The sequence below is a fragment of the Lathyrus oleraceus genome, chromosome 7, assembly GCF_024323335.1.
Source record: "Lathyrus oleraceus cultivar Zhongwan6 chromosome 7, CAAS_Psat_ZW6_1.0, whole genome shotgun sequence".
Classification (NCBI taxonomy): Eukaryota; Viridiplantae; Streptophyta; class Magnoliopsida; order Fabales; family Fabaceae; genus Lathyrus; species Lathyrus oleraceus.
Genome location: NC_066585.1, coordinates 180,183,330 through 180,209,956, shown reverse-complemented (window position 1 = coordinate 180,209,956; position 26,627 = coordinate 180,183,330). Strand labels below are relative to the sequence as shown.

At 35.3% G+C, this 26,627-nt stretch overlaps 2 protein-coding genes across 3 annotated transcripts; one reads left to right on the top strand and one right to left on the bottom strand.

Annotated features, from left to right (window-relative positions):
* Positions 1 to 7,674: 7,674 nt before the first annotated feature.
* LOC127106228 (putative F-box/FBD/LRR-repeat protein At1g78760) lies at positions 7,675 to 9,230 on the top strand. 2 transcript variants are annotated; one of them, XR_007795312.1, is made up of 3 exons: positions 7,675 to 8,619; positions 8,754 to 9,106; positions 9,198 to 9,230. XR_007795312.1 is itself a non-coding variant. In XM_051043530.1 (2 exons), exons 1-2 carry the CDS (start codon positions 7,675 to 7,677, stop codon positions 9,027 to 9,029), a joined length of 1,221 nt encoding a protein of 406 aa, XP_050899487.1. In that variant the 3' UTR covers positions 9,030 to 9,180. The 2 variants fall into 2 exon arrangements, 1 of the variants encoding a protein (XP_050899487.1); XM_051043530.1 differs by lacking the exon at positions 9,198 to 9,230 and having other exon boundaries at positions 8,754 to 9,180.
* Positions 9,231 to 10,763: 1,533 nt separating this feature from the next.
* Positions 10,764 to 13,598, bottom strand: LOC127106226 (F-box/LRR-repeat protein At3g26922). The gene is made up of 6 exons (XM_051043527.1): positions 13,520 to 13,598; positions 13,110 to 13,142; positions 12,103 to 13,012; positions 11,681 to 11,983; positions 11,233 to 11,562; positions 10,764 to 11,118 (listed from the first exon to the last, which is right to left on the bottom strand). The coding sequence occupies exons 2-6, from the start codon at positions 13,115 to 13,117 to the stop codon at positions 11,104 to 11,106; spliced, it is 1,566 nt and encodes a 521-aa protein (XP_050899484.1). The 5' UTR covers positions 13,118 to 13,142; positions 13,520 to 13,598; the 3' UTR covers positions 10,764 to 11,103.
* Between the last annotated feature and the right edge of the window lie 13,029 nt (positions 13,599 to 26,627).

The window sequence follows — 26,627 nt, the reverse complement described above, 5'->3', positions numbered from 1 at the left end:
TGTTATATGTTTTGAATGGTTGGTTGATTTCTATCCGCTGCGAATTATGCAAAAAATGTTATTTTGAATTAAATAATGAGCATGACTGAATTTTTATGGTGAAATGTGTGAAGTGTTGTGTGACACCCTTGGTGCATAATTACTCTGATATATATAATTGTTATTGTTATTTTAATTAAATATTTGGGGTATTTTAGAAGGGTGTTACATTAGTGGTATCAGAGCAGGTCGGTCTGTCCGGCCAGTTGTCGTGTCGTTACTGCCTAACAATTGTGTAATTGTTACTGGTCTAACTTTAAGTTGTGTTGTAGTGATAAGTTGAAATGGCTGGAAGGAACGACGCTGCAATGGCTGCCGCAATGCAAGCGATGGCACAAGCTGTGCAGAACTTGCCAAATGCTGGTGGTGATGCTGGATCACGTAGCTTGGCGACTTTTCAAAGAGAGAATCCGCCGGTGTTTAAAGGGAAGCATGATCCAGATGCAGCCTTGGGATGGTTGAAAGAGATTGAGAGAATCTTCCGTGTTATGGATTGCACTCCAGCTCAGAAGGTTCGGTATGGTACTCACATGCTAGCAGTCGAAGCTGATGACTGGTGGCTAGAGACTCACGAGAGGTTGACCGTGGCAGGTGAAGTCATTACTTGGGATGTATTCCGTAGGGAATTCATGAGAAAGTATTATCCGGAAGATGTCCGTGGTAAGAAGGAAATTGAGTTCCTTGAGCTGAAGCAAGGAAACATGTCTGTCACTGATTATGCTGCGAAATTTGTGGAGCTGTCCAAATTTTATCCTCATTACACTGGTGCTGGTGCTGAATTTTCAAAGTGCATCAAGTTTGAAAATGGACTGCGCTCTGAAATTAAGAAGGCTGTTGGGTATCAGAAGATACGCATTTTTACTGAATTGGTTGATAGCTGCAGGATATTTGAAGAAGACAATAATGCTCATTACAAGATTGTCAGTGACCGCAGGGGCAAGCAACATCAAAACCGTGGCAAGCCGTATGATGCCCCAGTGGGAAAAGGGAAACAAGGAGTTGCTCCGGCTCAGAGGACTAGTAGGGGAGGTGCTCCTGCTGGTATAGTTTGCTTCAAATGTGGTCAGGCTGGTCATAAGAGTAATGTATGCACTGCTGAAGTAAAGAGATGTTTTCGTTGTGGTAAGACTGGTCATGCAATAGCTGATTGCAAGCACAGGGAAATGATTTGTTTTAATTGTGGCGAAGAAGGGCATATTGGAAGTCAGTGTCAGAAGCCAAAGAAATCTCAAACTGGGAAGGTGTTCGCATTGACCGGAACTCAAAGTTCCAGTGAGGACAGACTTATCCGAGGTACGTGTTATATTAATGGCTTTCCTCTTGTAGCTATTATTGACACAGGTGCGACTCATTCCTTTATATCTTTGGATTGTGCTGTGAAACTTAAGTTAGAGATATCTGAGATGTTTGGTAGTATGGTAATTGATACTCCTGCGAAGGGTTCAGTGACTACTACTTCGGTTTGTTTAAATTGTCCTTTGAGTATTTTTGGTAGAGACTTTGGGATGGACCTAGTGTGTCTTCCACTAGTGCAAATTGATGTTATTCTGGGTATGAACTGGTTGGTGTTTAACCGAGTTTCTATCAATTGTTTTGATAAGACGGTGGTCTTTCCTGAGATTGAGGAGGGAAAGAGTTTATTTCTATCAGCAAGGCAAGTGAATGAAGAAGTAGCTGATGGGGCAGAGTTGTTTATGTTGTTAGCGACTTTGGAGGCTAAAGATAAACTGGTGGTTGGCGATCTAGCCGTGGTGTGTGATTTTCCTGATGTGTTTCCGGAAGAGGTGAATGAATTACCGCCAGAGCGCGAAGTGGAGTTCTCGATTGATTTGGTACCTGGTACTAGGCCGATATCGATGGCTCCGTACCGTATGTCTGTTATTGAGTTAACTGAATTGAAGAGTCAGTTGGAAGATCTGTTGGATAAGAAATTTATTCGTCCGAGTGTGTCACCGTGGGGTGCACCAGTGCTATTGGTTAAGAAGAAAGAAGGTACTATGAGGTTGTGTGTGGACTACAGGCAACTGAATAAAGTGACGATCAAGAATCGGTATCCTTTACCGAGGATTGATGATTTGATGGATCAGTTGGTTGGTGCAAGTGTGTTCAGCAAAATAGATTTGAGATCTGGGTATCATCAGATCCGTGTGAAAACCGAGGATATTCAGAAGACTGCTTTCAGAACAAGGTATGGACATTATGAGTATTCTGTAATGCCTTTTGGTGTGACTAATGCGCCTGGAGTATTTATGGAGTATATGAATAGGATTTTCCATCCGTTCCTAGATAAGTTTGTTGTGGTGTTTATTGATGACATTTTGGTGTATTCGAAATCCGAAGAAGAGCATGTTGAGCATTTGAGAGTGGTTTTAGAAGTCCTCCGAGAAAAGAAGTTATTTGCTAAACTGTCAAAGTGTGAATTTTGGTTAGAAGAGGTTAGTTTTCTTGGTCATGTGATTTCAAGAAGTGGTGTTGTTGTTGATCCTTCTAAGATAGAAGCGGTATCTAAGTGGGAAGCTCCGAAGTCTGTTGCTGAGATTCGAAGTTTCCTTGGTTTGGCTGGTTATTATAGGAAGTTCATTGAGGGATTTTCTAAGTTGGCGTTACCATTGACGATGTTGACTAGGAAGGGGCAAGCGTTTGTTTGGAACTCAAAATGTGAAGAAGGTTTCCAAGAGTTAAAGAGAAGGTTGACTACTGCTCCTATTCTGATATTACCGAGTCCGTCGGAACCATTTGAAGTTTACTGTGATGCTTCATTGTTGGGTTTGGGTGGTGTGTTGATGCAGAATAAGCAGGTTATAGCTTATGCTTCGAGACAACTGAGGGTTCATGAGAGGAACTATCCGACACACGATTTAGAGTTGGCAGCTGTGGTATTTGTTCTGAAGTTATGGAGGCATTACTTGTACGGGTCAAGATTTGAGGTTTTCAGTGACCATAAGAGTTTAAAGTATTTGTTTGATCAGAAAGAGCTGAATATGAGACAGAGAAGATGGTTAGAGTTTCTGAAGGATTATGACTTTGGTTTGAATTACCATCCGGGTAAAGCAAACGTAGTGGCTGATGCATTGAGTCGGAAATCATTACATATGTCTATGCTAATGGTTAAGGAATTGGATTTAATTGAGCAGTTTAGAGACTTGAGTTTGGTGTGTGAGAGTACTCACAATAGTGTTAAATTGGGAATGTTGAAGTTAACAAGTGGTATTCTGGATGAGATCAGAGAGGGTCAGAAATCCGATGTGCTTTTGGTTGATAAGTTGACTCTAGTGAATCAAGGTCAAGGTGGCGAATTCAGAGTTGATGAGAATGATGTTTTGAAATTTGGTAATCGGGTGTGTATTCCGGATGTTACCGAACTTAAGAAGAGTATTCTTGAAGAAGGACATCGTAGTGGCCTGAGTATTCATCCTGGAGCTACAAAGATGTATCATGATTTGAAAAAGTTATTTTGGTGGCCGGGAATGAAAAGAGAAATTGCGAGTTTTGTTTATTCCTGTTTGAGTTGTCAGAAGTCAAAGATTGAGCATCAGAAGCCGTCTGGGCTAATGCAACCGTTGGCTATTCCAGAGTGGAAGTGGGATAGTATCAGTATGGATTTTGTTTCTGGTTTACCGAGGACAAGTAAGAATTTTGAAGCTATTTGGGTGATTGTTGACAGATTGACAAAGTCGGCTCATTTCATTCCGATCAGAATGGACTACCCGTTAGAGAAATTAGCTGAGTTGTATATTGAGAAGATTGTAAGTTTGCATGGTATTCCGTCGAGTATTGTTTCGGACAGAGATCCTAGATTTACATCGAAATTCTGGGAAGGTTTGCAGAAGGCCTTGGGAACTAAACTGAGATTGAGCTCTGCATATCACCCGCAGACTGATGGTCAGACTGAGAGGACGATTCAGTCATTGGAGGATCTGTTGAGGGCTTGTGTTTTGGAAAAGGGAGGCGCTTGGGATTGTTATTTACCTTTGATTGAGTTTACCTACAACAATAGTTTTCATTCGAGCATTGGTATGGCGCCGTTTGAAGCTTTGTATGGTAGGAGATGTCGGACACCGTTATGTTGGTATGAGTCCGGTGAGAGTGCTGTGGTTGGACCGGAGATTGTTCAACAGACTACAGAAAAGATTAAGATGATTCAGGAGAAGATGAGAATTGCTCAGAGTCGTCAGAAGAGTTATCATGACAAGAGGAGGAAATCACTTGAGTTCCGAGAGGGAGATCACGTGTTTCTTCGTGTTACTCCGATAACTGGGGTTGGTCGAGCTTTGAAGTCAAAGAAGTTGACACCTCGATTTATTGGTCCTTATCAGATTTTGGAGAGGATAGGAGAGGTAGCCTATCGTATCGCTTTACCGCCGTCACTTGCGAATTTGCATGAGGTTTTTCATGTGTCTCAGTTGAGGAGGTACATTCATGATCCGTCGCATGTAGTCCAAGTAGATGATGTACAGGTGAGAGATAACCTGACTGTTGAAACATCACCTATGAGGATCGAGGATCGAGAGTTGAAGCAGTTGCGGGGTAAAGAGATTGCCTTAGTGAAAGTAGCTTGGGGAGGACCAGCAGGTGGCAATGTGACTTGGGAACTGGAGAGTAAGATGAAGGAGTCTTACCCAGAGTTGTTCGCTTGAGGTATGTTTTCGAGGACGAAAACTCTTTTAGTGGGGGAGAGTTGTAACACCCCGAATAAAATAAGAGAATTATTTAAATTAAGTTAATAATATATTTATTAATTTAATTAAATAAATCGAATTATTGGATTATTATTATTATTATTATTTGGAATAGTAATTATTGGGAAATATATAAGTTGGAATAAGGAAAAAGGGTTTCAGTATTGGTAAAGAGTTTTCACGTGAAACAGAGAAGCGACTGAAAAGGTGAAAAGTGGAGAAAGGGCAAAGAGGAAGAGCTAGAGAGCAAAGGTTGAAGAACGGAAAAGCTTGAAGCTCAAAGATTTGTCGGATTATCTCAGGTAAGGGGGGTTTATCGTCGTTTAATGGGTATTATAGATTAACATGTCATGGGTAGTGATAAACCGTGGAATTGACCCTAATTGGGATGTTGAATGCTGAAATATTGTGATGAATAAGTTGTATTAAAGTTGTAATTGAATCCGTAGTTGTGTGAGTCGTGTTCCCCCGAACGTATAGCTTTTTACGGAAATTGAATCGGAGGTCCGGAAGTCCTCCAACGGCGGAAAATGCGGAGAACTCTGCATTCTGCCTTGTGTTAGCGCAGGAACTGCTGTTTTGTCTGCGTTAACCGGTTAACCCAGGGCGTTAACCGGTTAACACTGTTATATTTTGTGGAAATGTGCTGTTTTGCCTGCGTTAACCGGTTAACCCAGGGCGTTAACCGGTTAACACTGTTGCGTTTTGCCAGAAAGTGTGTTTTGTCCTGCGTTAATCGGTTAACCCAGGGCGTTAACCGGTTAACACTGTTGGAAATTTGAAAAATTGATATTTTGATGTTGTGAACATAATTGGCTATTGGCCTATTATCGTTAATTTTGACGAGTAACTTTGTTGAGTTTATGTTATGAAATGTTGATACAAATATGTTGATAAGTGGTGTTAAAGTTGTTGAAAATACTGAGTTGTAGGCTTGGTGAGCCAAAGTTGATTATAAGTTGATTATAAGTTGATTTTGTTGAAAACATTGTTGTATTGCTATTCTTATTATGTTGTCGACAGTTTAAAGTCGTGTATGCCATGTACATTCATATGCATTAAGTCGGAGCTTTGCTCACACCACGTTGGCCTGGATTGGCAAATTTTAAGTTGAAAGTTGAAGGCTTATGCCTTGATGCCCAATAAAATGGCAATGATTTTAAGTTGGGAGTTTTACTCCGATTGGTACCACATGCATGACGAGTCGAGTCTCATTTGAGTTGCATTTCATGTTGTTATTGAGTATGATATTGGAGTTGATGTGCTGTTACTGAATGTGTAATCTGATTTGGATGATGAAACGTGTTAAATTACTTAGCATTACATGATGATTTATAATGCTTGTTATATCGATTGAAGAACTCACCCTTTCAACTATTTTTCAGGTAACGAGCAGTGATTGAGTAGAAGCTAGTGCTTGGAGTCTAGTGTAGTCTCCGTAGTGGGTCATGCTCTGATAGATGTAACATCGGGACGGGATGTTTTTAATTGTTGAATAATTTACATGTAATCTGTTATATGTTTTGAATGGTTGGTTGATTTCTATCCGCTGCGAATTATGCAAAAAATGTTATTTTGAATTAAATAATGAGCATGACTGAATTTTTATGGTGAAATGTGTGAAGTGTTGTGTGACACCCTTGGTGCATAATTACTCTGATATATATAATTGTTATTGTTATTTTAATTAAATATTTGGGGTATTTTAGAAGGGTGTTACATCACACATGTGGTCGCATGCATGCGCCAGAAGCATGAGCGCAAGCACATGCATGCGCCAGCAACCTTGGTGCCTCCATGCATTGTTTTAAAGCATGAACCAATGGTGTTGGCGTCTCCTCTTGCCTTTAAATGGATGCGCCAGTTGATATGGTGCATCTGTTTTGGAAGGTGGTTATTCCGGTAATTTTTTTGAAATATTGATTATTTTAGAAATTATTTTGAAAAATATGATTATTTAAAAAAAATCTAATTTAAAAAACATAATTACATTTTTAAAATATTAAATTAATATAACTATTTTTCTTAATAGTTATGAAATTAGTAATTTTTATTTATAGATGAGACCACACGAAACACTCTTTTAGAGTATAGAATCTTGACAAATATTTATCACATATACGTGATAACTTAAATTCCGCTTGTTTTATCTTTGAAAAAATAATTTTTTTAAAAAGAAATTTATATCAAGCTTTTTTTTTGAAATTTTAATATTAAAAAAGAGTTATAATAATAAGTTAAATATCTAAAATAAATTTTTTGTGAAAAAATATTTAAATTAACTTTAGATTTTAATTTTATATTAAAAATAATTTGTAAAATATTTTTTAATATAAATAAACACTGTAAAATTATTTTTAGAAAAATAAAACAAACAGACAATTAGTTTCATGTTTTTATTATGATATTTGTTGATAGTAAATTTATTGGGCATAATCCTTATATCATAATCTTGGTTGACATTCTCTTTAATTGTTAGTATTAAAAATCGGTAGAACAAGTGTATGTTGGTTGATTTACAAATTTTTAGAAAGGAATATCTTCAAACTATTGTCTAACCAATGACTAAAAGTTTAGGTAACATCACTAATTTTTAAACTTTAAGTTACATAAAATATAAAAAATATCATTAGATTAATTGATTGGTTAATCAATGTAGTATAAGATAAGTTACTATCTTAACTCTCTTTCCTCTCACAAAATTAAAGCACAACTAACCCTAGTAAAATATGGATTATAGTTATTCATCTTCACCTTCAAATAGGGCTTTCACGCTAATTTTCTAATAATCACAACGAAAACTCAAACTTAAGGTATTTCTAATATCAATATTGCACTATATTTCATTCTCTAATTTGCCCTTGACTTGAAAGCCAGTGTAGAATTTCTGAGTTGCTTCTTGTTCCCTTGTATTTGCGGAATATAGTTCAATATTGTATTTGTTATCTCGATCCAAATGTCTAATTTAGGGCATGAGATACTGATTCCATCTAACAACAAGAGAGAAATGCATGATAGTCAAGAAAATAGGGTCAGATTGAATGACTTATCTGACTGTGTTCTACTTCACATTTTGTCATATTTGAATTCCATACAAGCTGTTCAAACATGCATTTTATCCACAAGATGGAAGCATCTTTGGAAATATATTCCTACGGTTAAATTGCATTACTCAAGAAATTCTCCCACTGTGAAGCGATTTGACATATTCCTTTCTAACATGTTGGCACTTCGTGATAACTCAATTGCTCTGCAGGCTCTGGATCTTGATCGCGGCCTTATTGAGCCTCAGCTCCTCGAAAAGATTTTAAACTGTGTTTATTCCCATAATGCCCACATCCGCCAATTAGAAATCAGTGCCATTTCTCAGAGTTATCCCATTCTGAGTTGTGTTTCTTCGTGTAAAGCTCTTACATCTCTTAAGCTCTCACTTTACAATATAGGTAATAAGAATTATTCAGAAACGTTATTTCCAAAATCTTTGAATTTGCCTCTATTGACTAGCTTATATCTAGTAAATTTCACTTTTTGCGGATTTGAAAACGGTTGTGTCGAACCGTTTTCTCCCTTTACCAAGTTGAATAGTTTGGTCATTCGTCATTCTAAGATAAAGAAGGCACATATCCTCCACATATCCAATGAGACACTTGTTGATTTAGCTATGCGTTATAATTCATTCAACTTTGTCGAAATCCAGCTATCTACTCCAAGTCTTTGTAGGTTTACTTTTCCTGATAGTCTTGATCAGAAAATATGTGGAACTGGTCTTTCTTGTGTTAAACACGTAAATATCGATGCACCACAGAATTCATATTTGATGAAGCATCGGTTTGTTCTATTAGGCTGGCTGCGGGACCTTGCCAGTGTAGAATCATTGAAACTAACTTCAATTACTCTCCAGGTACCTAGTCGTATTTTTCGGGTTTACTTTACCTTCTTCTTCTTCTGATGTTGATTTATTAATTTTAAATTTTGTTAAAATTAATTGATTTGCATAAAACTGATCTTAATTCAACTTTATTTTTCATTGCTTAGATTCTCTCCTTAGTCCCTGATTTATTGAAAGTTAAGCTCCCTTCTTTGTGTAACTTGAAGTCATTGGAGGTAGAACTGATACCTCATTATAATGAACTATTAATAGTATTAATGAAAGATGATATGTTAAAGAAAGCTATTCCCAAGTCATTTGAAGAAGTTGCTAAATTAAGAAAGGCATTTAAAGCAGGTTTGAAACTACCTTCTATACCTGATGGAATAGTTGACTTCTTGCGACAAAACTCTCCGTCGGCACAAGTTATCATCACAACATAGTACTAGAGTTGTTTCTGCCGCTGCTCCTGCCACTGCAGCATGCACTTCCCAATTTTCATCTATGTCATGCTAAAAAGGTATTATTCATGTTACTGAAACTTTGGTGCTATTTGCTGTTTTCATGCAAAGATTTCCATTTTTGTGATATTTGTAAAATAAATTATATAGGATATGAAGAGGTCTGGCAAAATCATGTCAAGGTATATGGTTTAATTTCTATAGATTTTGTTATTAGTCTTACCTTAATTTTATTCTTCAATATTATTAATGTATTGACAATATATTTATATTATTTTAGGCATATGCTATAGGATCTCGGTTTCAAGAGAAAGGGTGCAGGTGCAGTCATTATAAGATGTTGGATAAAAAATAATGAAAGTGAAATACTTCATCATTTATCTACCCAAGACGCACCAAATACCTATACAGAAAATGAGTGTGTTTCTATGTGATATTTTGATTTTTATAGTGATGTTATTAATCCTTTTATTTCACATCATTGAATATCTTATTTGTAAAATTTTATTATGGAATTATGATATGTTATAACTAGAATTAATATTAATCAGAGGGGTCATTCTACTTATTTGAGTTATACTTACTTATACATATTTTTTGTTCTGCAAATGATGATACACATAAGTGTATAAGCTTCACATAAAACCAATTTCTTCCATAGGGAGAAAGATAACAATAGTATAGAATCCATATTGATCAGAGTTCTCTTCACTTTCTGTCATCAATTTGGCCAGCGTATCAGTACAGACAAAATCAGAACATTATTTTTGAAAAACCTACCTACTATGTAACTTTCGTATCACATCTAAAAAAAGAAAATTGGATTTTTAGATATTCTTTGTAGAGGTGTTAAATGTATTCTTAAAGAAAAAGATTTACAACCTTCCATCATCAATATATATTTTACGTTGCTAAAATATTTATGAAAAAAAAAAAGAGAAAGTTAAAAAATTGATGAGTGGAAAATTTACAAAACGGATGCAATAAATCTTCTTGCACTTTTCACTTTTCATGATGATACACTTCTATGTTCAAAAGTTAATTGAACAATTTGATTTATTGGATCTTAAAGATTCAAATGAAGAATTTAGTAATTCTACTTTTAAAATTATTTAATAGGTAAAACTATTCTGAATGATAAGTTATTTTGCATCCATCAGTGCAGATGTCTGTTAAGATTGTCCCTTTCGGAATTTAAAGATTTATTAAATATTTTGATTAAAAATAATAGATCTATTTTATATTTTTTATATTTATGAATCTATGTGAGAATTGTAAAGATCGATAGAGACAGAGATGGAACAAAATTCTTCCATGATGGAAATCGAAGACAAGAATGAAGAAAAGATTTAGCAGCAAAATCCCTCCATGATGAAAATCAAAGACTATAAAAAATAGATTTACCAGCAGTGAAGGAGCTGCGATAAAAAAAAGAATAGATTTACCGGCAGTGAAGGAGCCGCATCTGCAACACTACTCGATTCTCATAATGTGGCAACTAAAGGACAATACAAAGTTTGCTAGTGAAAATTAGTTTGAAGTCAATGAATAAACACAACATCTTTATAACTTCCTTAATGCAAATATTGGTTGCATGATTGTGCAAACAATCATGTTAAAATGTTCCGCATGTAGTGGAACTGCAGTTTGTTTGTTTTTTGAGAACTTGGTACGAGAAGTCAATTACTCCTATTGACCATCAGTGTAGAAGTGGCAGGATCAGAACAAATTTATAGCAAAATATTGAAAGTTGTGAGGATCCAGAAGCAATACAATATGGTTTTCATACAATACAATATAATATGGCTTCAAATATTAAGAATTCACAGAGAAAGTACATTTACCAAATCTAACAATAAAGGTTCACAGAGTAGGCATTATAACATTTGAGTAAAGACAGTCAAACTGATATTTTCAGTCACTTATCTAACATCTTACAATATGAGAAGTCTTCACTGCCCATTATCTTCATTGGTGCTTCTCCTCCTCATCTTTATTCCATGATTTATCATCATTATCTTTATTGGTGCTTCTCCTCCTCCTCATCTTTATTCGATCATTTATCATCATCCTAGGGTCACAAAAAGTAACACAATCAATTGCCTACGCGCTATCTCATTATGAAGATGGATATGTCCACATGAAAACAACTAATGGCCCCAAAAATGCATGTAAGGAATCTTACCTTTTCGCCGAGACAGATATGAAGATTGGGAGATGCAGCAGTGGCAGGCTCAGCGGCAGAAGCATAAGCAGCATCAGAAGCAGGCTCGGCAGCAGAAGCAGGAGCAGCACCAGAAGCAGGCTCGGCGGCAGAAGCAGACTTGGCAGGCTCAGCGGCAGAAGCAGGAGCAGCATCAGAAGCAGGCTCGGCGGCAGAAGCAGACTTGGCAGCCAAACCAGGTGCGACAGAAGAGGAGGAACGCACAGAGAGTCTCGGAAGACGGGCGGAGGAACGCATAGAGAATCGCGAGCGATAATTGTTAATATTCACACCTTTTATAGATTCTTCAATCTGTTTAGTAACAACCAATCACAAACTCTTTTATGGTTGTTTCATTTAAAACTATCTAATGTTAGATTCTCAGAAAAAATTACCACACTCAGCTCACTCAAAGTTCTAAAATAATTACCTGCTTTAGATTAAAAGAACACGGATCCTCTGTTGAGATGTTAACTTCAGCCGACGGCGAGTTTTGACGCAAGAAGTCAACTATTCCATCCGGTATGGCAGGTGGTTCAAAACTTGTTTCAAATGCCTTTCTTAACTTCACAACTTCTTTAGGTGACTTGGCAGCTGCTTTCTCTATCATGGCCTCTTGAATTAATAGTAATAAAGATCCTGCCCGAATTTGTATGAGTTCTACTTTCAATGACTTCAAGTTATGGAAACAACGGAGCTTAACCTTCAATACATCAGGAACTAAGGAGAGAATCTAAGAAATGAGGGTGAATTAAGATCAGTTTTAGGCAAATCATTTGAATTTTAACAAAAATTGAACACAAAAAATCATCCTAAGAAAGTAAAAATCATGTCCAAAAACATAATTGGTACCTGGAGAACAGTTGAAGTGACGGTTAATGACTCTATATTGGCAAAGTTTATCAGCCAGCTAAATAGAACCAAAGCATACTTCGAAGCTGAAAAATGTGCTGATTTGATATTCAATTTTTTAACAGAAGAAAGTCCACTCCCACATATTTCATGAATATGGTAACTACCGGTATAATTAAAGGTACACAGACTTGGAGCATTTAGCTTGATTTTGGCATGGAGAGATGAATTATAATGCATAGCTAAATTGACAAGTGTGTTGTTTGATATGCTGAGGATTTGTGCATCCCTTACCTTACAATCAAAAATGACCAAACTATTCAACTTGGTAAAGGCCAAAAAGGGCTCAGCACAACCATTTTCATCCCCGCAAAAGGCAAAATTTGTTAGATCCAAGCTGGTCAGTAAAGGCAAATTCAAAGATTTTGGAAATAATGTTGCTGTAGAATCGCTCCATTTAGGGCGAACTGAAAGCGTAAGAGATGTAAGAGCCCGGCATGAAGAAACACAGTTGAAAACGAGACCAATATCACCACATACAGAGATTCCTAACCGTTGGAGATGGGTGTTATGGGAAATAACATAGTTTAAAAACCTTTTAAGGAGTCGAGGCTCAATAGTACGACCACGTATAAGATTAACTGCATGTAGTGCAGTAGAGGTATCACGGAGAGACAAAATCTTAGAGACGAATACAGAGAAAATCTTGAGAGTCATAAATTCATGTGAATTCAAATTAAGAGTTGGCATACGTTTCCAGAGATGTTTCCATCTGGTGGACAAAACACAAGTTTGAACGGCATGCTGTATGGTCAAAAAAGACAAAATGTGAAGGATAATACATTCTGGTAAGTCACTGAGTCTGTCTTCATTTCCATCGAATCTTATTCTTCCCATACTTGTTCGGATCCTGCTATGATAGAGATGATCAGCAAATGACCATAGTATTTAGAAGAAAGTATTTTGATAATAAAATGAAATTCAGTTAGAGAGTATAAATAAAATACCATGCCATGATCGATCGTCGACGGAACGATACGCTGCAGCATACAGTGACAATTAAATTCGGTTAGTACTGACATCACACCTAAAGTACAAAATTCATAATGAATCATGAAAAGAACAATTGAGATGCAACATCAATATTCATATTTATTAGGGATTAACATTGTCATGATAAAGAATTTAAAAGTTCATCATGATCAAGAATTCTCCAACCAAAACACAGTGTCATCATCATTGAGGTCGTCAATAGATAAACAAAAAAAATAGAACTATATGACAATGAAGAACGAAAAGTAAAGCTGAATGAATTGCAGCATAAAAGAGTATATATAACCAAGTAAAAGAGCTAAAAAATTAATAAGAAAATAGGAAATAAAAAATGAAGAATGAAGAGTTGAAGAAGTGTACGTACATTAGAGAAGCAATGAAGAATGTGTCAGAGAGAGAGAACTGAGAGAAGAAGCAGTTTGAGTTCGGCTTTTGCGTTTGTGTTTTACGGAGCGAACCTTTTATGTTCATTCAATTCAAACACAATTAAACTCTATGCATTTTTTGTTAATTCCTGAAATGCCCTTGCAAGGTCTGTGAAGGAAAAAACTAGCTGTTTGTTCCAACCAACTGCTGTCATTTACTATGGGTTTTAGGGTCATTTTTATTATTATCTGATGTCAGCATTGTTCTTTCCTAGCTTTTCTTTAAATAAATGAGACAAATGCCTTTTTTTCTTTTGACTTTTTTTAAATAAAAAACATATAAATATATATGATTTATTGACTATATAATTTTTGTTAGATATTTTAAAATTAACTTAAGGGGAGGCACCACTGGCATTATACTGCAAGCCATATCTTTTAATTTTAAATTCTTAATAGTATTAAGCCATACTTTTTTATTGATTATAGATAAGAATAATTAAAAAAACCAATTGTGATTAATCCAAATTTTTATATCTTTTTTACGTAATTTTAATTTATACTACTATTTATCTAATTATCGCGTCTTTTCTTTAATTAAAATTATTAGGAAAAAAACTAAAGCTATTAAATTTCCCTTTTTTTTTCTAAATAAGAAAAATCCAATTACCATGAATTAGTTGTTTCATACAATGCACACAATTATATGATTTTATTATTAACTATTATTCTTTTTAAAAAAATTGTTTGAAATATTTTTCTAATAATATTTATTTATAATTTAAAGATGGGATTAATTAGTATCCACGATCAGTGTAAAAAGATTTACACTGTCAATTAATCACCATCACCGGTTTGCATTACTTTATAGATTTTTAAAATAAAAGTCAAACATATTTCAATATCGAACGTATAAGATTAACTGACGGTGTAAAATCTTTTTACATTATCGATGTATTTCAATTAAATCCTCTAAAGATTTGATTAAGTAATCAAAAAAGTTTGAGATCTCTAATAATATATATTTGAATCAAGTTTTAAAAATCACACCCAATTGGTTGAACGGAGAATCAAAGATGTCATGAACTTAATCTAATCGTTGGATCGAATAAGCTATTAAATTAGTAAAAATTGATTAAAATCGACCAAAACCAATAAAAATCGACGAATCAATTTTATTGGGTTCTTTTCCAGACTAAATGACAATTAAGTTAGACATAATATATTGTATTTGGATTTTTTTTTTATGAAAAAAAAACTACAATAACTTTAAGTTTTTTTTATATACAAGAATTTTAACTAAATAAGAGACACAGTCAGATAGAATTAAATAAGGGAATCCTATGTATTATTTGGGTACCACGTGAAATTTCAAAAATGCCTCTCAAATTTTGGAGATACGTCTTCGAGTATATTTAATGCAACGCAACTTATTCGTTTTTGAGTGACACTCATTTTAATGACTTAAATTATTTCAAAAATACATTTTTTGAACTCACATAAACTTTGTAGTTAGTGTTGGTGCAAAGGTAGAATAAATGATGAACGGAAATATTCTATTAAGAGAATGACGGCTACAAAACATGATAAAAGTTACAATGATTGTCACCCTATTTATAAGCTAAAACTAGGGTTACTAGAATAGGATAAAATACTAAAATACCCTCTAACAAACTTAGGGGCTAAGAAAATAGTACAACTAATAAATATGAATTACTTCTAATACCATCCCTTAATTCATATTCCATCAAAACTTGTAACACCAATTCCATCCCTTAATCTGAGAAATTGATCAGTCTTGATAGCTTTCGTCAAAACATCTGCCAACTGTTTCTGAGTGCTGCAGTGTACAACTTCTAACACTCCCCTCTGAACTTGATGTCTCAGAAAATGATACTTGGTCTCAATGTGCTTGCTTCTCCCATGCAACACTGGGTTTCTGGCAAGATAGATTGCAGACTTGTTGTCAATCATCAGCTTCAGAGGTTTGTTTATTTTAATCTTCAGATCCTGCAATAGATTCAGAATCCACACAGCTTGGCATGCAGTAACAGCATCTGCAGTGTATTCAGCTTCACAAGTTGACAACGCCACAACAGATTGCTTCTTGGAACACCAAGAAATTGGACCTCCCAGAAATTTGAATAAGTACCCAAACGTACTTCTTCTGTCAACTCTGTCTCCACACCAATCAAAATCTGAATAACTCAGAAGTTCTGACTCATCCTTTCTTCTAGAAGGAAATAATACTCCATACTTCAGAGTTCCCTTGATATACCTCAGAATCCTGACAGCAGCTTGGTAATGGGAGCACTTAGGTTTACTCATGAACCTACTAGTCATCCCAACTGAATAGCAAATATCAGGTCTGGTATTGCACAAATACCTCAGAGAACCAACCAATTGTTTGAAGGTTGTAGCGTTCACATCCTTTCCATCAGAGTCAGAATCCAGTTTCTGATTTGTATCAGAAGGTGTGACAGCAATCTTACAATTCTTCAGATTAAATCTCTTTAGAATTTCTAATTCATACTTGAGCTGATGCAAAATAATACCTTTCTCAGAGTATCTGAATTCCATCCCTAGAAAGTATGTCATTTTGCCTAGATCAGTCATTTCGAATTCATTCATCAGAACTTTCTTGAACTTGGCTATCTCCTGTTCAAAACTTCCAGTCAGCAATATATCATCAACATATAAACATACCAGAGTCATATTTCCTTCAGAAGTATGTTGAACATAGACACCGTACTCCATCTCACATTTCTGAAAGCCTTGCTTCTTGAAAAATGAATCAATCTTCTGATTCCAAGCTCTGGGCGCTTGTTTCAATCCATATAGAGCTTTGAATAATCTGTACACCATCCCTTCCTGATTCTTTTTCACAAATCCAGGAGGTTGTGACACGTAAACTTCTTCTTCTAATGGACCGTTCAGAAATGCAAATTTTACATCTAAATGCATCAGAAGCCAATTCCTGTTAGCAGCTATTGCAATCACCATTATGATTGTTTCATGTCTTGCTACAGGTGCAAACACTTCAGAGTAATCCAGCCCAGGTTTCTGTGGAAATCCTCTGGCTACCAACCTTGCTTTATGTTTGCCAATTGAACCATCTGGCTTTAACTTCTGCTTGAAAATCCATCTGACGCTGATGGCTTTCTTGTCTTTTGGAAGTTCTGTCAGCTTCCAAGTCTTGTTTCTCTTTATAGCATCAAGTTTTTCTTTCATGGCCTTCAGCCAGAGCTTCTGCTTAAGAGCCTCTTCTGTACTTATGGGTTCAGAGTCTACTAACATGGCACACTGAATAACTTCTCCTTCAGAGTCTACTTCAGTGTCTTGCAGCATGTCAAATTCTGCATATCTTCTGGGGATGTTTCTGATTCTTTGTGGTCTCTGAACTTGTTCAGAGTCTTGAGCTTCAGAGTTTCTAGCTTCAGATGGTTGACTTCCTCCAGAGCTTTGACCATCTTCAGGGGCTGGCATATTTCCAGAGTCTGAGTTGCCACCAGAATCTGGATTACCATCAGAGTCTGGGTCATCAGAGTCTAGATCATCAGAGACACCTTCATCTTCTGAGTCTTCTCCAGAGTCAGAATCACTATCAGAATCAGAATCAACGTCAGATTTTACTCCAACTTCAGAAATTCTTAACTCTGACCTTTCTTCAGAAGTTCTAACATCAGAATCAGATTGAGACTTATCCCAATTCCAAAATTCTGATTCCTTCACAATCACATCTCTGCTGAATTCAATTTTGTTGGTTTCTGGACAATAGAGCTTGTATGCACCTGTACTGTGGTACCCTATCAGAATCATCACTTTGCTTCTATCATCCATCTTCTGTCTTCTGGCTTCTGGAACATGTTTATAGCAAACAGAACCAAACACCTTCAGATGACTAACACTTTACTTATCTCCAGTCCACTTCTGTATTGGAACTATTTCCTTCAACTTCTTCGTAGGACATCGGTTGAGTACATACGTTGCAGTGGCAACAGCTTCTCCCCAGAGCTTCTGAGGAAGTTTCTTCTCCTTTAGCATGTTTCTCACCATATCAAGTAAAGTGCGGTTTCTTCTTTCAGCAAGACCATTGTGTTGAGGGGTATAAGGAGCAGTAACCTCATGCTCAATTCCATTCTCCTCACAGAACTTCTGGAACTCTTTGGAGTTATACTCACCTCCACCGTCAGTTCTAAGAATCTTCAACTTCTGACCACTCTGATTCTCAGCCTTCATTCTGAACTTCTTGAATTCATCAAACATCTCGTGTTTAAACTTAATAAGGGATACCCATGTCATTCTTGTGAATTCATCAACAAATAACACAAAGTATTTATTCCCTCCAATCGATGCTATTGGAAATGGACCACACACATCAAAATGTACAACTCCCAAGGCATGTTTTGCTCTTGGAGCAGTTTCTGACGCAAATGGCAATCGTGGTTGTTTTCCTTCCATGCAAACTTTGCATGACTTTTCAGGATTCTTAATTGCAGGAATTCCATGTACCAACTTCTTTGAATTCAGATGTTTTAAGCTTCTGAAATTCAAATGACCAAATCTTCTGTGCCACAACTCACTCTCCTTCTCAGCACTTATTGCACTAAGACATTCTGAGTCTGTAGTTCTGACATTCACCTTGAATGTTCTATTCCTTCCCTGTTCTGACTCCATAATCAACTTCTGATTGCAGTCATACAGCTTCAGAAGATTGTCCTTCATGGTAACTGAAAAACCTTTCTCAATTAATTATCCCACACTCATCAGATTGCTTCTGATGCCAGGTACATACCACACGTTCTGAATCAATGTTGTTTTCCCATTGTTCAGAATCACACTGACATTTCCCATACCTTCTGCATTAAGATATTTGTCATCAGCACATCTGATCTTTGTCCTCTTTTCAGAGTCAAAGTCAACCAGCCATTTCTTGTTTCCAGTAAGATGATTTGAATAGCCAGTGTCCATATACCACCAGTCTATCAGATCCATGTCATCAGATTCAGAGGCCATCAATAGCACAAATTCGTCATCAGAACTTCTTGCTATATTTGCTTCTTCTGATTTTCTCTCCTTGTTTGACCAACAGTCTCTAGCAAAGTGACCAAACTTCTTACAACAGTAACATTGGATCTTCTTCTTGTCATACTTCTCTTTTCCCTTCTGAGCATTCTTTTGTCTATCAGAGGTTGAGCTTTATGACTTTTGACCACCATCAGATCTTCTCCTGGCTTCTGACTGCTTCTGATACCTCCTATCAGAAGTTGCTTTCAGAGCCTGCTGCTCTACTTCCCTTTTAGAAGTTCTCTCAGTCAAACGCAACTCTTGCGCTTCTAGACTGCTCTGCAGCTCTTCAATTCTCATGGTGCTCAGATCTTTGGAATGTTCTATTGCTACCATAATGTAATCAAATTGACAGGTAAGGGATCTCAATACCTTCTCCATGATTGTTTCTTCAGAAAGAGTTTCTCCACACGCTTTCATCTCATTAGTGATCAGAATCACTCTGGAGATGTATTCAGAAACTTTCTCATTATTCTTCATGTTGAGATTCTCATATTGCTTTCTCAAGGACCGAAGCTTCACCTTCTTCACTGATGCGTCACCACCATAACATCTAACCAGTGTGTCCCACGCAGCCTTTGTTATCGTTGAATCTGCAATCTTCTCAAACACATTTACATCAACACATTGATGAATGAAGAACAATACTTTCTGATCCTTCTTCCTTACTTCCTTCTGCGTGTTTTTCTGTTCATCCGTCGCATCTACTGCTACCAGAACATAACCATCAGTGACAAGATCTAGAACATCTTGAGCACCGAACAGTACACGCATTTGGATCATCCAACGATTCCAGTTTTTACCGTCAAATACTGGAAGTTTGGTGTTCATGTTGCCGTTTCCGTTCATCTTTCTACCTTGCACAGTACACTCAGATTTCTCACAGTGTTTCCCAACCCACAGAATTAAAATTCTGATCAGATTTTGTTCAAGATTCAACACGAATCTAAGAATCAAAATCAAACGCACAAGACCTCACGTTCACTCGTGTTTCCCGTGTTTCCCAATAAATCCGAACCGGGGCTCTAGATACCAATTGTTGGTGCAAAGGTAGAATAAATTATGAACGGAAATATTCTATTAAGAGAATGACGGCTACAAAACATGATAAAAGTTACAATGATTGCCACCTTATTTATAAGCTAAAACTAGGGTTACTAGAATAGGATAAAATACTAAAATACCCTCTAACAAACTTAGGGGCTAAGAAAATAGTACAACTAATAAATATGAATTACTTCTAATAGTTAGGAGAGTGTGTCATGGGTTTGTGAACTATTCTTTATTTGTAAAACCATATGAACGGCAAAAAACTTCATATTGATTCAAACAAACCAATCTCATTTATCATACACAACTATTTTTTCCCATGGGTTTATGATGTAACTTTTCAACATAATATTCCTTCTATTTAATCATAGACTAATTCCATTGTTGTTTTTTTCAGTTTACTAAAATTATCTCCATAACTTAAGAACTATCACATACGGATGCAAAACCTTATATTGATGTTGAATTGTCTTTTGTAGTCTTTAAATACAATGAAGAACTATCACATACGGATGCAAAACCTTATATTGATGTTGAATTGTCTTTTGTAGTCCTTAAATACAATGAAATCCCAAGTATTATACATCCTTTTAATCAATATACATTTTAAGGAAACATGTCTTAGAGATGTTTAAGAACTTGTCTAAAGTGTATTGTTTACTGGTGGATACATATGAAGAGCTAGAGCATGATATAAAATATTATATTTCCAAAAAACCAATCACAACCATAAGAACTATTGGTACTAGTGTTTTTGTGAGTTTCCGGAAATGTATTTTCGGAGACATTCCGAAAATACACTTTTAAAATAATTTAAGTCATTAAAATGAGATGTAGTTCAAAAACGAATGAATTATGTTGCATGAGATGCGTCTGTAGATGCATCTCCGAAATTTGAGAGGTATTTTTAGATTTTTACGTGGTGTTTAAGTAATATATAAGATGCATTAAAAAAATTCTTAGATGAATAGTATAAATTAGAATTCAAATCATCACTGATGTAGAAAAGATCAAAACATTTGAATTAATGAGCCTTCTGACTTATCATTACTTATAGTTATTAAAAAGGTATGGTTTGCTACTATTAAAATTTTAAAATCAAAAGGTATGGCTTCCACTATAGCACCAAGGGGAGTGATGTCTCTCCTTAGACCAATAACGCATGCGCTAGGGGTAATGGTGCAAGGGTATTACATATGCATGAGGATATGACGCCTATGTAGATTTTTCCGTGCATGCGCCAATATTAATGACGTCTCCTCTTAACTATGATTTTTTTAATTTGAAACATGGATATTTTGGTTAATAATGATGAATATCGATTATTTGGGTATTAAAATTGAAAATGTTGCTTGTTTAAAAAAATTCATGAAACGCAATTAAACTGTATTCTTTTTTTGTTAATTCCTAAAATGCTCTTGCAAGGTCTATGAAGAAACTAGTTATTTGTTCCAACCAACCAACAGAGTCGTTTACGATGAGTTTTAGGGTAATTTTGGTATTATTTGATGTCATCACTTTTCTTTGCTAGCCTTTCACTTGAGATTTTTTTCTAGATTCTAGATTTTTTGGTTAAATATGTTTGTGGTCTCTCTAAATATTCCAAGTTATATTTTTAATATCTAAAAATATTTTCTTCAAAGAATGGTCCTTCTAATATGTTTCATTCACACTTTTAGTCCCTCTTGTCAACATTCTTTTGCAAGACATCTCTCTGCCTTTTATAGAGGATTATAGTTTACCTTTGTATCCTCTGTTACTTGCCTTTTGCAAATACATGATCTTCTTACCTTCGTGGAATCTTGCAGGAGTATTTCTAACACCAGTACATGCCAAAACTTGTTAGTGGAGGCAGAGCAAAAATAAGAAGGAAGAGAGAGAGAGAGAGAGAGAGAGAGAGAGAGAGAGAGAGAGAGAGAAATCAATCATACATGGCCTATTACATACGTCGGGCATGTCCAACATCTCTCTTTACAGCTTATTCATTCTCCCCATAGACATTTCAGCTAATCCCTAATAGATGACCTTATACAAAAGACTTACATGTCATCCATTAAATTGTTTCCCATTAAAACCCTCACCTCACATTTCATTCATTTCATTAATTCTCTGCGAGAAAATTTATTAGTTATTTTGGTATTTAATCCTCTCCTACCTTGAATGTTTGAAAGTCGTTGTTATTCACACCTTCAGGTCCGAGAAGATTAAATAGGGGCAACTGTCATACCCCAAAAATTTTCCTCCCCTTTTCATTTAATCTTTATGTTTGAGACTGTTTATACCTAACAAAGAGCTAGGGTTTGCTTGAGTATCAAGCCATAAGAGTTGCAATGCTTCAGTCAATATGGAGAGTCCATCATGGTGATCAAGGTGCAAAACCCTAATTGTAGGTGCTTAAGGCCTTGGAGATTACATCTTGGTGTTTCATCCATACCAAACCCTAATTCTTGATCTTAGAGGTATGTGAACCCCGTGGTTTACTCTAAGGTGGTGGAAACCCTAATTGTAGTTCATGGCATTGGTGCACTATTTGTGTTAGCGGCTCACTTGGTTTGAGGTTCTTGATTGTTGCTTGACTTTGATCTTTGACCTAGTTAAAACCCTAGTTCACGGTGTTATATGATTGGTCTAAGGTATGCTTGCATTCATTCACATTTCATTCATTGATTGCATGTTCTCATGGTCCATTTGATCCAAGTCACATTTCATCCATTGGTTTTCATGGTCTCATTAATGTGTCAGGATTCATTCATTCAAAGTCCCAATTGATTCAAGTTCATTGTCTATTTGGTCAAGGAATTCCATTGTTCCATTAGTTGTAATTTCATTCCCTCATTCAAATTTGTTTTAGAATTCATCTAAGGCATTTGTTTCATAGTGAACTTGAAAGAAAGTGATCATTTGACTTCAAATATTTTTCATTGTTTCATTAGAACATTTTTTACCAAAGAAGATACATTTCATTCATAAGAATCACTTGTACATAGTCCATACATATTTATGAGAAAAAATTACAAGAAAAGGTACATTTTTGGCATAAGTTAACTATTGGTCAATTGTTGACTTTTTGGTCAACCAGTTAACCAAAATCAACTCACCATTTCTACAATCCCTAAAACCCAATTTCCTTGTTCTTCAAGATCATACCATCCTTGCATTTCCTACAAAACAAAGACCAAAACTATATGTTATTTACAAACATCTCAATCCATAGCATGACAACCATACATTACAACATTCATGACATATGACATTTCAAACATAACATTTCACCATATTTCAAGCATTTCCATTCATTGCCATTACATACACATCATTCATGACCTAAACAACTACATAACATCCAAAACATTCATGACCATCAAGTTCATACATCAAAACAAAACAAAAGCAATACACTCCAAAACAACCATGCCATTATGCAATACAATTCACCATGTATCATCATAATGATAACATTTCCAAACAGCCACACCAAATACAACTTCGTATTACAACCTCATGGCCATAATAGTAAGCAAACTAGCAAAGCTAAACATGACATAGCAAGGCAAACATAGCAACCAAGGCAATCTTACCATTCATTACATCACAAACAACAACTCATTCAAATTTACATAGATCAAGCAAAGTCCTGCACCAATAGAAGTCCATAACCATTAGCATACATCCAACCAGGGCAGTGCATACATTGTAAGGCATCAAGTCAACACAAGAGCTAATAACATCAATAGCTAAAGATCATACACAACAATATAACATGACAACATCATTGCAAACATCTCCCATGAGATGTCCATAGTCATCGGAGTTGTCATCTGAGTTTGATTTCGACCAGGTAGTTTCAATCATCTCATTCACTCAAACAAGTTACCATCTTGCTTGAATTTACTCACTGATGCTTAACCCTATGGTCTAAACCTTGATTATTTTGTATCAACCATTTAATTTAATTTTTAGGTTAAATAATGTTTCCTTGTTCTTGAGAAATTCTCCACACTCAGAACCAATCAATGGCTCATGAGTGTGGAGATGGTAGCGATGAAGTGTGGGGAGGTTGAATCCATGAGTGATTCCATCTAAAAACACAAGAATCAGGAGTTTGATTTTGATGTTCTGAGGTTGAAGACGACGTTCCCTTTGCGCGTTTGAATTTGAAAATATTTGATGTTGTGTTCTAATTGGTTTATTCGTGTGCGGGTTCATTTAGTGTTGCGTTTTATTTATTTTATTATTTTATTATTTGAAGCATGTTTCTAACACCAAAGGGCGCTTGTCCAAGTGGATGGGGGTTGAACCCATGACTCCAAGGTAATGGGTTTAAACCCCATCGTGCCCATGTTATTTTTTATCCCTTTTTCACTTTTTTTCCTTTTTTTTTCTTTTTTTTACCTATTTTATTTTACTTTGATTTTAATTATTTCACCACTTATTTTAATTCTGATCAAAATATTCTCAACACACACTTGACTTATTTTTCTCCCTTTTATTTTTTTCACCCTTGGTTTATTTTACTTGGACTTAATTTGTTGATTTTTTATGTCTTGGTTCATGATGGCTAATGAGGTCTATTTTGGTCATGACTTTGGATTTTTTAGGATTGATAAAATTTTCAATGTTTCAAATCTATCAATGAATATTCAATGGATCATTCATGATACTTTGAGGCATTGATATGTTGCCTCTATTTATCCATATTCAAGTCATTTGATGCATAGATGAAGTCATGCTTATGATATTAACTTGTGGATCCATTTAAATTATCTTATTTCCATTGATTACTAACCCTATAACATTTGTGCTTCCATTGTTTAACTTGTATATAACTTAACCATTAATCAACTGTTAGCTTGTAAATATTGAGTGATACAACCTTCTATTTGTCAAATCATTGATAAATGGTCTTGGGGTTGTATAACTTTTATTGTTTAAAATCTATTGTTAGATGGACAAAGATCATCTTCAATACTTTGCATTAGTGATAAGTTATCCCTTGATGCGACATATTTTGATTCCTTTGACCTATGGATGGATAATTCTCAAACGTTGACCTTTGTACATTTCTCTAATCACTAACTATACATCACTAACTTTGTTCATTACTAACCATTGTTATTGTGATATTGTTATTATTTCCTTGTTACTTACTTTATGTCAACCATATTGCATTGTCATTTACATTAAAGCACCATTATCATCATCATCGTATATACTCCTCATGCATATTTTATCATTGTTATTTACTCATTGTCATCATACAATTGAAAACAACAAAAATATGATAAAGTTATAAGACCAAAAAGATGAATTCCACTTGTATTCAACTTGGACTTAGAGGATTTCACTTAGTACCCTTGCTTGGAGACCTTGTCCTTAAATTTTTGACCCTTTGCCTTAACTTTGGATTTCATTTGTAACTTACATACATGTTATATGAATGGCATCATGACACTACCCTAGGAAGACATGATTGTAATACCATTATTCTTTGTTAGCTTAGTCACTTTTGCACACACAAGGTTTTCTCTTGGGCTATCTTACAATGAGACCCTTTATTTTTCTTGCTTGGTTACTTTGTATATTCATTGTAAGTCATCAATTTCATAATCAAATTAATAAACCCTTGATCTAACATCAAGCAACATTTTCAAAATAAAACTAAAAAAATAATAAAACTACGATTAGTATTGTGTGCCACGAGTTTTAAGTGGGGAATGAGTAAGGATGGAGTTTTCATATCCTTACTTTGATTATTTTGGACATAAGACGCTTGGCTTGTTTGTCTAGAATATTCACTTCCATCCATAGACTTTAGTGCAATCTAATCACAAACAATCTCTTCATAAACCCTTTTTTTATGGTAAAATCAACATCAACCCATCAAATTCCTTTTTGTGTCTTAGGGCACAACTCCAAAAACCCTTTTCTCAAAGATAAAATCAACCAACAAACAAACATTTTCTACTCTGAACTACGGAGCTCTGATTCTTCATCACCTGATGGATGATATGTAGGCTCAAGGGCCCCAATCCTTGGTGAGCACAATAATAAAAAAAAACAAAATCTCATTCTTTCACACCCTTTTGAAAATAAATCAATAAATAGATAAATACCCACACACGCAGATAATTTAAATGGTTCTCATGGAGTATTATGGACGTGAAAGGTGTTAATATCTTCCCCTTGTGTAATCAACTTCCGAATTCAATATTGGTTATGAGACTAATCCATATCCTAAATTGCACTTCCTGTGTGAATTTCATTTCCTCGAGGGTTTGATCGACTATTTCCCCTTTCCCTCTTTTGGAATAAATTAAATTTGGTGGAGACTCTTTTGATTCTAATTTAGTCAGTTCTCGGTTTCGTTACCTTGGTAACAACACCTTCTCACAAGGAGCCATGTCAATTAAAATGGAAGTGTTCTTTGTTCAACAAAGCAAATCCATAGAAGGAACTCATCAAGGACAAGAAGAAAGCTTTGATAGATATAGAGGGAAACTTTCAAAGAGCAAGGCAACATGAAGCTAAGCACATAAGCATCCAACTCCTCCGAAGAAGAAGCAAAAAAGCATTGAAGCCTTGAAATCAAACTTAGTGCTAAAAAATATACTCTCACTTGACTCTTTATTCTTTATTAGTTGAAATTCTTGAAAAGAATTAGAAACTTCAGAAAATTCTATTGAAACTAAGATAGATTCATATAGCTTTGTCTAAAGACTATTGTGAGTCCATAAAATGAAACTCTAGTTTATTAAGATCAAAATTATTTATGCTCTCAAAAGCTATAATAATAATCTAGAGAAAGAGACTCTTTTAAAAAGCACTCATGGACTCCGAGTGTGTGTTGATGAAACACTACACATCTTTTCAATAATCTCAACTAAGAGGTTAGTATAAGCATAGTAACTTCTATGATTCTTTAAGCTTGTTGAAATGAAAAAGGGCATTTTTAAAAATCGAAAACCCAATTTTTGTATCATATAGATCAAC